This window comes from Malurus melanocephalus, unplaced genomic scaffold, assembly GCF_030028575.1.
Source record: "Malurus melanocephalus ecotype Western Australia unplaced genomic scaffold, MMel_1.1 scaffold_1226, whole genome shotgun sequence".
Lineage (NCBI taxonomy): Eukaryota > Metazoa > Chordata > Aves > Passeriformes > Maluridae > Malurus > Malurus melanocephalus.
In genome coordinates this window covers 53,431-64,742 of record NW_026624458.1, presented here as the reverse complement: position 1 = coordinate 64,742, position 11,312 = coordinate 53,431, and the positions used below count along the sequence as shown (strand labels likewise).

The 11,312-nt window shown below is 36.7% G+C and overlaps 1 protein-coding gene across 1 annotated transcript; it reads left to right on the top strand.

Annotated features, from left to right (window-relative positions):
* Positions 1-718: 718 nt before the first annotated feature.
* Positions 719-10,754, top strand: LOC130586620 (bifunctional glutamate/proline--tRNA ligase-like). The gene is made up of 12 exons (XM_057387487.1): positions 719-795; positions 1,651-1,860; positions 1,988-2,060; positions 2,811-2,890; positions 3,224-3,325; positions 4,000-4,155; positions 4,273-4,470; positions 4,823-4,996; positions 6,315-6,475; positions 7,834-7,912; positions 10,042-10,106; positions 10,382-10,754. Exons 2-12 carry the CDS (start codon positions 1,669-1,671, stop codon positions 10,530-10,532), a joined length of 1,431 nt encoding a protein of 476 aa, XP_057243470.1. The 5' UTR covers positions 719-795; positions 1,651-1,668; the 3' UTR covers positions 10,533-10,754.
* The last annotated feature ends 558 nt before the right edge of the window (positions 10,755-11,312 follow it).

Below are 11,312 nucleotides of genomic sequence, written 5' to 3'. Positions count from 1 at the left end.
CAGCATGTATTGTGCAGCACTGTGTATTTCCTGTTTCATACACATAGCTTATATATTAGCGCCAGAGATGTGATTATTTTGTATGGAAATAATGCCAGAAAAAAAAAATTTCCTACCCTTAAAACTTCTCTGTTGAGATAGAAAAGGTTTATTTTGTCTGCTGTTGTTTGGCTCTGGGGAGTTAAGCCTTCTTTAGAATCTTGCAGATTTATTGATTATCTGAATTTTGATGATAGGGTCAGTTTTCTGTCTTGAACTGTGTGACTGCCATTTACATGTGTGGTGAATTCAAGATGAATGTCTTTCCTGAAACTGTATCCACTGGCTAGGTAGGAAATGTTTAAAATAATTAGTTAAACAGCTTACGGCTTACACACAGGCCTGGTTAATGTTAGGTTCTTACTGGACTGGTTACTGGAGATTGGGCTTTTAAATGCATCATTGTGGGGCTTTTTGATAGAATCATGGTGAGAATTAGAAGGGTTCCAACATTAGTTAAAAAAACTGAGTAGTTTTTATTAAATGTTCTTGTTAGTCAGGATAAGGAAATACTAGCAATTCCTATGAGCCAAAATTCAGCTTTTGGAAGTAAAATTAAAATATTCTCTTCCATGCCCACCTTATTTTTCTACAACCCACCCTTCCTCTCCTCCCCCCCTCAAAAAAAAAGGAAAAAAAGTTTAGGATAAATTTCACTGCTTAATGTGGTACAGCACTAATCTGGTTCTTTTCTAACACCATAGGCTAGGTCTAGAAGCTAAAAAAGAAGAAAATCTTTCAGAGTGGTTCTCTCAGGTAAGTGCACATCAATTTAAATTAACTATTTCATTCTGTTACAAAGATCTGTTTGGTACTTACGTCTAATCTTATATGTCTGTTTGAGTCTGTTTTTTAAAATACATAGCAAAATACTCCTTTCTATGTCTTACATTGTTACCATGGTCTTAAAGAGAAGTGCTTCAAATTAAAGAGCTGAATAAATTTAGGAAACTGGAAAAAGGGCGAGTGTCAACCACCTAGCCTTATATATAATATATATATATATATGATTTTTTAAATTCATTCCTGAATTTCTCTTCCATTAAGAGTACAAAACTTCATTGAAATGTTAGGAGTTTCACAGACTTGGGAGTTTCATTTCAGCTCAAGGTGATGTGTAACAAAAGTTAGTATCTATTGATACTGAATGAGTTTGCTGGCTTGTGAGAATGAAAACAACCAGAGCAGAGATGATTAGTTTAGATTAGTCTTGTTATGAGGGATTTTAAATAAGTGTCAGTGGTGTACATTTCCTCTCAGTAGTGTAGTTTTTGCCTGTACTCCTAAGGAATCTCCTCTGACATGAGCTAGAGACGTTTCTTACAAAAGAGTAGTTTTTTGTTTCCTGAAAATTAGCTGTATTCTCTTACTAGTATTAGTGAAATACAATTTTAGTTAAGTGCTCAAATTTTGCATATCTATTATTAAATTTAATGTTCCTGTTTAACATTCTCCAGGTAACACAAGTGACCTTAAAGTATATCTTAGCTGCTTACAATTTGAGCACTTTTAAATAGGAGACTTCTCTTGAACTGCATGACACACACTTGAATAACTGAATGTTCTCTGTGTATAAACTAAAACTTGAGCATCTGAATAATCTTTTGCAAGGTGATCACAAAATCAGAGATGATTGAATACTATGATGTGAGTGGCTGTTACATTCTTCGTCCTTGGGCTCATGCAATTTGGGAAGCTATCAAAGACTTCTTCGATGCAGAGATCAAGAAACTTGGAGTGGAAAACTGCTACTTCCCCATGTTTGTGTCCCAGGCTGCCCTGGAGACAGAGAAGTCTCATATTGCTGACTTTGCTCCTGAGGTACACCTCAAAACTTTATTTTAATCTGACTATAAGAAAGCTGAACATGAAAGTAAGTTTCGGGTTGGAGGTATTTTTTTCCAAACTTGTTTTATTTGATTTTTTTTTCCTTTATTCCTTCTTTTAGGTTGCTTGGGTCACAAGATCTGGGAAAACAGAGCTGGCTGAACCGATTGCTATACGTCCCACCAGTGAAACAGGTAGGCTTCTTTTCATTAGTTTGGCTGTWAAGTTATATGTAAAGTTTTAGGTATAGTATAGCTGATAGACAAGARTCCCTTTTAGAAAGTGGAAGCCCCYATTTTTCAGAACGTTTTCTKTAACTCCTTTGGAAARTGTCCCAATTWTGCTRCTGCTTACRTCAAATYTCACACTGTATATTCCCTTAAATAGACTCTTYTAGGAAATGCAGACTTCTAGAATTTTTTCAYTGATATCCTGAAGACTGATTTTGCCTGAAAACACACTTGATTATTTCTTCCATAGAGTTTATAAGAAAATTTCTTCCACTCATCATTCACTTCAGTTTTGCRTGTATTTTGACTGTAACTGTTCCTTTGAGTAATTTAAACAAGCATTTTAGCACCTGAGGCTGGATGACTTTTAAATTGAGTCAGGTCTAGTGTAGCATCCTGAAATCTCGAGGTCAGTGAATTGCTATTTGTGACCCCACGTGTATTTACCATACTGTAAGCCAGTGACTCAAACACAGTGCCATTAAACAATAAGCTTTGAATTGTACTTTGACCAGCAGCAGCCAAACTATTTTGCAGAGACTTGGGATGAAGTGAAAATACTATGTGTTAAGACAAAGAATGTGTTTTAAAGGAAATTAAACATAAAAGTGTAGTTCTCACAAGAGAGAATGTTGAGCTTATATGTAGCAAAAATAAAAGTTTGACATAAATGTCTGTATTGTGTGGAGACTCAAAGCTGCTTTCTTTTTACAGTCATGTATCCTTCCTATGCAAAGTGGGTGCAGTCCCACAGGGATCTTCCTATCAAGCTGAATCAGTGGTGTAGTGTTGTGGTATGTATATATGATTTCTGAGTGCCTCTTCTTATCAAGACTGCAGGGTGGGACAATTATTCTCTGTGGCCTTGGCATGATCATACTGATCACAGCATATATTTTAAAGGAAAACAATTGCCATGGTTTATATGATTTGCTTTTCTCAGTGTTTTTAGTAAAACATACTTTATCAATGTATATTGTTGATTATAGTAACAAGAAGCCTGTGAATAGTTGACCTTTTACCTTTATTCAGAATTTCCTAATACTTGCTGATAAACATTATTTTTAACAATGATTTGACACTTCTGTGTTAAATGTTCAACTTTTTTTTTATTTCTGCCCCTCCAGCGCTGGGAGTTCAAACATCCCCAGCCTTTCCTTCGCACTCGTGAGTTCCTTTGGCAAGAGGGTCACACAGCATTTGCAACATATGAAGAAGCAGCAGAGGAGGTAAAAAGAAAATGCACTGGTGCTTTTCCTTTCAGGAAGTTATCTTGCTCCATAGCAACACAAATCTTTGTACTGGGACCTCATAGAAATTTTTCTTCTTTTCTTTGGGAGCCTTTGTGAAAAATGCCAAGTATAATAGAACTCATTTTTCTTCTCAGATGTAACCCATTTCTGAGGCTTGAGTGTCTACAAACGATATGGGGAGTTTGAAGCATGTGATATATAGAGAGTGCTTTCCTTAAAAATAGTTTTTCTTAAAAATATGTAAAAAATCTGTTTTCCTTAAAATGTTAAGTAATGCATTCACATATTTACGGCTAGAAGTTTTAACACTTTCTTTGCCCAAAAGGCTAATGTTTCATCGAGTGTTGTGGCATATCTTAATTTTTGTAGGAGATTGTTCAGACTTTTAGATGGAATTTAGAAGTCAGTATAACTCTTGGCCTGTCATTTCTGCTGTAAATCATTTTCTGTCATGACTTGTAGTTGTTGCTTTTTGATTCAGAGAAAAAAAGGGTCCAACGTTTAAAGTTATGGAAGAAGTCTTATTTTTTAAATGAAGTTTTGAGAAAGAGTTAAAATGTTAAGATTTCAGACTCTGTCATGTAAAAATATTTCATGATGTAACAAAGGCAAAATACTGAGTAATTCTGAAGATAGTTTGTTCATCATAGGTGCTGCAGATACTTGATCTATATGCTCGAGTGTATGAAGATCTCTTGGCAATACCTGTTGTAAAAGGAAGGAAGACAGAGAAGGAGAAGTTTGCTGGGGGTGATTATACAACCACTTTAGAGGCATTTATATCTGCCAGCGGAAGAGCAATCCAGGTATTTACCCATTATAATAATTGTTTTCATTAAATATAGTAAGATGAAATACTTAAACTGATGCTCTGTAGATTTCACTCCCCATTGAAAACAATTTTCTGTGTGCATCTATTTCAGGGAGCAACATCACATCATCTAGGGCAGAATTTCTCAAAGATGTTTGAAATTGTGTTTGAAGATCCCAAGAAGCCAGGAGAAAAGCAGTTTGCTTATCAGAATTCCTGGGGCATTACAACTCGGACTATTGGTGTAATGACAATGATTCATGGAGATAACATGGGATTGGTACTCCCACCTCGTGTAGCCTGTATTCAGGTGTGTAAAAAAGCCTTAAACTACCTTAGTTTCCTTCCTTGTCATGGAATTCATGAGCATTTCATATCAGGCAGCTGGAAGACTTATAGGATGGAGCTGCTCAATAACAGAGTAAAGTGTATGAAGTTAATACAATCATTAGGATACTTGTGGTGGACAAGTCCCCTTTGATAGCCCATCCATTTAAAGCAATGTTATCAATGCCATTGGTATGGAAAGGGAAATGGCTCCTTTACATCTGAGAGTGTAAAAGAAATGACTGGAAAATCAGGCCACAACATTGGGTTTAAGTTTTATATAACTATGAGCTAATGTTTTTATGGTGTAAAGTGCATGTCCTGCTCTGTTGCAGGTTGTAATTATTCCCTGTGGAATCACAAACTCCCTTTCTGAAGAGGACAGAGAGTCTCTGTTGAAGAAATGTAATGAATATCGCAGTAGGCTGCTTGCTGTCAGCATCCGTGTCCGGGCGGACTTAAGAGACAACTACTCACCTGGATGGAAGTTCAACCACTGGGAACTTAAGGTACATTTCTTTCCAGGAGGTATTTTGAAGCTTAGAAGACTTCTAATGTTACTTCCTGGAAAAGCCAAGTCATTGGTACTTCCTTTATAATGTCTGGTATTAGYTCCATTGCTTTCTTAGGAAATTTTYCCAAGTGACCWTTAGATATTATATCTCTTAGTAGTATTAGAAGTCCTAGGTATTTTTGTCCAAGTTTTCTTTGTGGAGACAGTGTTTTGTCCTTCATAAACTAGAATGTTCAGGTCAAATTGCTTGTTAATGACAGTATTGAATATGTAGTATTTTTATGTAGCTTTGTAGTAGTAGTAGTAGACAGTTCACTGTTCAGATGGATTTTACTCACCTTTTTAGCATAAATAAGGCAATGGGGGCAGAGGGAGAATAGGGAATAATTTGGAAGCTGTGAACTTGAGGAGATTCCAGAGCACACAATGCATGGAAGGCTTGGGAACAGGTTTTGATTCTCCTGTCCATCTCTTGAACACTGTAGAATGGTTTTAGCTTATAAACTTACTGATTCAATTTCCTTTAAGGGGGAAAAAGAATCCTCCAAAATGCATTTGCATTCRCTCCTTTCATTTCCTGTGAAAGAATGTGTACACTTTGAGATACATGTTAGTATGCAGAGAAGATTAGTTACACAGTGGACCCTTAACTGACTCWTTCCAGTAAAATGGAAAATCTTTTTGTTAATGGTACATGGGAGATGAGGAATTGCATCTTATCACGAAAGTTTATAAAGCATAAAAGCTTTGCTAAAGCAGTTAGCTGTTTGTAGTCAAATATTCTATGCAATTAATGTTGATGTTAGGGCTGCATTWAACACAACTTTTGCTGTTTGCTGTTAATACAACAGCTGTTGAATGCTGTTGAAATGATGCTGAAAGTGTTCTGTGAAAACAGAATTAAGATGTATTATTGGATGACCTAGARCATTGTAATTACTATTTAAGTCTTAATTGTTCAGACTTTCAAAATCTGATTGGCAATAYGTGGGATAGCTGTCTTAGTGCCATTTCAGTTGTGCTTCATTATTATTTGCACGTTGGCACTGATGCAGTGTCCAAGCTAGTGAAGCAAGGTATAATGCACAAGAGAAGAGATTGTGGATGGGAAAGAAATGCATAAAAGCTTTGGATATGTGGTGATTTTTTTAAAGAAACTCAAATATATAAAGTGAGTATATATCAAGACTGGACTTCAAAACAAGCAAAAAGCCACAAAGAAAGAGAGAGAGAGAGAGAGAGAGAGAGAGAAAATGAGATCTTCTGAGAATTACTTCTGCATGATAACTTCGAATTTTCTTTTTTTCCACAAGGGTGTTCCAGTCAGGGTTGAAGTGGGACCACGAGACATGAAGAGCCAACAGTTTGTAGCTGTTAGAAGAGACACAGGACAGAAGCTGACATTGTCTGAACATGAAGCAGAAGAGAAACTTAAGCAGATCTTGGAGGAGATCCATGCAAACCTTTACAGCAGGTAAATTGAAAGTTACAGTAAATGGCTGTGCTAATCWCAGATGTTCTTTACCTGTCAGAAGAACTTCTCTCATTATTGCTTTTTCTGGGGAAAGACAGGTTAGGTCCATCTTCCTGTTTGTGACATGTAATTTTCTCCCTGTTAAACTGCTTCGCATACAGTGATAGAAGTTGCCTATTGTTCTTACGAAACAGAAGGTAAAAGGTTGTAAACTCTCTTTTAAAAATACTTCCCTGAGTTCACGTGTATTATTAATGAACAAGTACACCATAATTAGTGTCCTAATGACCTAAAACTGCCCAAGGAAGGGCAGCAGAGCTGGTGAAGGGTGTAGAGCACAAGTCCTGCAAGGAGTGGCTGAGGGAGCTGGGGTTGCTTATGCTGGAGAAAAGGAGGCTCAGGGGGAGACCTTATCACTCTGCAACCATGTGAGAGTACAGTCAGGTGAGAGTTGGCCTCTTTTCCCAGGTAACAAGTGACAGGATAGGAGGAAATKATCTCAASTTGACYCAGGGGAGGTTTAGATYGGGTATTGGAAAAGATTTCTTCACTGAAAGTGTGATCAAGCATTGATACAGGCTGCCCAGCACAGTAATGGAATAGCCATCCATGGAAATGTTCAGGAAACACAYAGATGTGCYTAGGGACATGGTTTAGTGGTGRGCCTGGCAGTGTTGGCTTAGTGGATGGACTCAATATTCTTAGAGGTCTTTTCCAGCCTAAATAATTCCATGATCCTRTGTACAGGACTCAGTTGTGAAAGATGCTTTTGGTATGCAATTTTGAAAGACACAGAGCTATCCAAGAAACTTCAGTAGTTGAAGTTCTGTGTCCAGAAATTTATTTTAAGACCCTATGGACCTTCACAGGGTTGTTTCCTTGTAAGCAGTCAAATATTTCCAGAACTGATTTTYGCCCTCATTGCAAATGCCAAAATCACAGATGAGCTTTTCTATTTCCTTCTCTTGTGTTCAAAATTGTTTACAGGCAGAATGTTTTTATCTAGTTCAAAAGCATCTTGTGATTTAGATGATAATTTTAAAAAGAAAAATATACATCTCTATTATTTGTTTCTGTCTGCTTTGGGTCAGTGTTTAACTGACATGCACAACAGTGTGAATTAACACACTGAAAGATGCAGTGGCTTGGAGAACACCCCATCATCAGCAATTGACCAAAATTTTTTCTCTTTGAGAGGAGAAGTGGTAAAAAGTCRTAACCTGATTAGGAAGATTCTAATGAAAATATAGCTCATGTTGTGACCTTTTGTTATGACTGACTCTGAAAACTTGGCTCATTTGTCCAGTGAGTTTATGTGAATAAATCTGCCCTGACTGAATTTTTTTTCCTTTTCTTAGAGCATCTGAGGACCTAAAAAGTCATATGGTGGTGGCCAATAACATGGAGGACTTTCAAAAGGAGCTTGATTCAGGAAAGGTAAGGAAATAGTTACCTCTTCTATTCTTGTGCTTCACAGCCTTTCTATCCCTTATAAATAATGATTTTATCAGAATATGCTTTTAAGAGAGAGTRATGTAAACATTTCATTCAGGTTGCAATAACCTCACTGTCATTATTCTAATGCAAACAGTGACAAAACACTTATGAAGTTCCATGTGAAGGTCYAGGTAAGAGTTTAAAGTACAAGCTATTTACGTCAAGGAAGTTTTACCTTTATGACCTGAGTAGAAGCCATCGGGTTCATTAAGAATTACTCCCARGTCAGAAACYTCCTTGRGTTGATAGTAACAATAACCCATCAWGTGGATAAGGGAKCCCTGCTGATCTAGACATCTGTGAAAAAATAATTGAAGTTTAGATGAGAGATTAGGCCTTCAGTACAGAACTGAGCTGCTGTTTCATTTTCAAAGAGCCACTGGCAGAAATTTTTAACCCTAAAATTCTGTCACATATCAGGTTGTGAAATTGTTTATGTATTTCAAGACAAAGAAATCATTGAGGACAACATCAGCTCTTTAAAAGGTCTTAAGAGATGCAGTACATATGTGGAGAGAGTGAAATGTCTGGTCTTCAATATCCAGCACTTGCTGTTGTGTGCAGCTAGATTCTAGACAAGACAAAGAATTAAGCTATTTTTTTAATGTTTAGAACTTTAATATAAGCTAAATGTAGTTAAGCTTGGAAATGTAAACAAATATTTTTACATTCCATGTTGAATACTTCTACCATTTTGGTATTTAGGTTATATAAATTTATTACGACCTGCATATCTGAGTTGAAAAAAATTGAAAARTAATTTTATGTTTGCTTCACTCTCTATTTTTGTTGTATACTCAAAATTTTATAGCGTATTTATTCTGTAATTACTTGAAATTACTTGAGTTAGCACTGACTACTGTTTAAGAGGAAAATTTGTAAGATGAAATAAGTGCTCCTGTTTAATTACTGTTGCTGTYTTTTCCTTAATGGAATTGCTGACTCTTAGCTCTTTAAAAATACGGACTATTCCTGTCTTTTAAGTTGTATGCAGAATTTAGTTGAAACTCTTAAGAAAAGTGGCACAGGTATTTAAACAGTTTAGTTTCACTGACAAAAGCTTAATGCAAGAACAATGTGGTAGAGTGGTAATGKTTCCTTTTTTCAATTTTAAGTAAGTGAAACTATGAAGTGAAGTCTAATAAAAGTAGTTCCAGTTAATGATAAAGTGAGAATTTTGCAGTAAGAATGTAAATCAGGTGAAAGAAAGACACACTGAGTAAACCTGATTCACAGTTTGGATAGAATTAAAATGACTGAAGGCTGAATTTAGTAGCTGGTGTTGCCCTCAGCTGTCAGCATTACATGAGTGTTCAAATGTGTGTAGGGGGTGTTTTTTTTAACAGTAATGCTGCCTCTTGGTAGCAAACTGAGTTTTCTCTGTRAAAGTCCATTAATTTTTTTTTTAAAAATCAGTAAAATTTTGGATGAAACTAGGGACAAGAAATCTGCTACAATTATCTAAGGGTAGTACTGAGAGGAGTCTGTGCTATCATTTCAGCCTTACTCTCTTGATTTTCTTCAGTTAAGCTTAGTGAAAGAAACAGCAGAAAACTGCATACCCACCCCCACACCCCCCAGAAAAATGTGCTATTGGCARTTCTGTTTCCTTAAAATGTGTGTGCTCAGAAAAAAAGAAAATTCATAGTAATGGAATTAAAGTGGGAACTTTGCTAGGAGGGCACCATCTTGCAGTGTAAAAGGTGAGCGTTTGAGCAGTAGTTTGAAAATTTTAAATTTTTCCTGAAATGCAGAACATTTTGTGAGAAAACAGTGTTTATGCTTTCCACAGAAGAAAAATGTATTTGATTAAAAAAAAGTGATTTAAATTTAAATGCTGGTTTGGGTTTGTGTGGGATTTTCCATACTGCACTGTGGAGGGATGACTGTGCTTGTCTACTTCTCCAATGAAAAAGTGGTATTAAAATTCAATTGTAACCATTGGAACTTCTCCCAGTTTGAGATCTGTATATGASCTCTGAAGGTTTAAGAATCTTCCAGAGACAGAGGTGATTCTTTTATATGTATAACTGTTGGGTTTTTTCTCTCCCTTCCTCTCCTCCTTTCAGATTGTACAAATCCCTTTTTGTGGGGAAATTGAGTGCGAGGATTGGATCAAGAAGACCACTGCCAGGTAAAATATAACTAAACTGGAAAGTGTTTACCAAGATGAAAGTCAAAATATTTTGAATATAAAAGAGGAGTGCAAGATGCCTCTGGGTGTAACACTTCAGTACAGACTCTTGCTGTCCTGCATAATTCAATATATTTACTTCCCTTATTTCTGGAACTGTCAGAATAATTAATCCGTTCTAAAGATTTTATATATAATACACTTTATTGCACTTTTGTGATTTAACATAAATAATTATTTATGGGTTTTTATTTATGAATATGGTTTTATTTCAGGGATCAAGATCTTGAGCCTGGTGCCCCATCMATGGGAGCCAAAAGCCTCTGCATACCTTTCCAGCCTCTCCAAGAACTCCAGCGTGGAGCAAGATGTGTGTGTGGCAAAAACCCTGCCAAGTTCTACACCCTCTTCGGTCGTAGTTACTAAATCACTAGTGAAAGAACCTTCTCCTTTATCTGTGAATTGAACTTTTTTTAATAAGACTGAAATAGCCCCTTACAACTTAAATCGGTTTTGTGACTTTTTAAATAATTCAAAGACAAAGCCATAAACCATAACCCGGCGCCCCAGTGGTCAGTCTTAGGCTAGCAGTAATTCACAGACTTTTCTGTAAACATCTCCGATAATAAACATGTATTGTGAGCTGTAACATGCTGTGGTGTTCTTTTTCTGTGTTCTCAGTGGGGAAGAATAGGTATCCTTTGCTCGGGTCTTTTTTCTGGTTTGGTGCATGCATTTCCTTGTACAGTGAGAAAATGCCTGTAAGGTTGGAGAGAATGACATAAAAACTACAGTTTAGCATGCCGACATCTGCTCTCTAGGTAAAATATCTGCTTTTAATTTGGCCTTGGAATTCTTCAGTAGAGACTTGCTGCTAACCTGTAGGCACAGTAATTACCTTTAGAAAACTTCCACTGAAGCCAGCTCTTCCAAGGAATATTTTCATAAAAACATAAAACCATAGAACGGCTTGGAAGGGCTGTCAGGAACCTTAAAGATTGTCTCATTCCGACTCCCCTGCCATGTTGGGGATGCCTTCCACTAGACCAGGTTGCTCAAAACCTCATCCAGCCCATCCTTGAACACTTTCAGCGATGGGGCATCCACAACTTCTCTGGGCACCTGTGCCAGTCTCACCACTCTCACACTAAAGAATTTCATCCTAATTATCTAATCTGAACCTGCCCTCTCAGTTTGGAGCTGTTC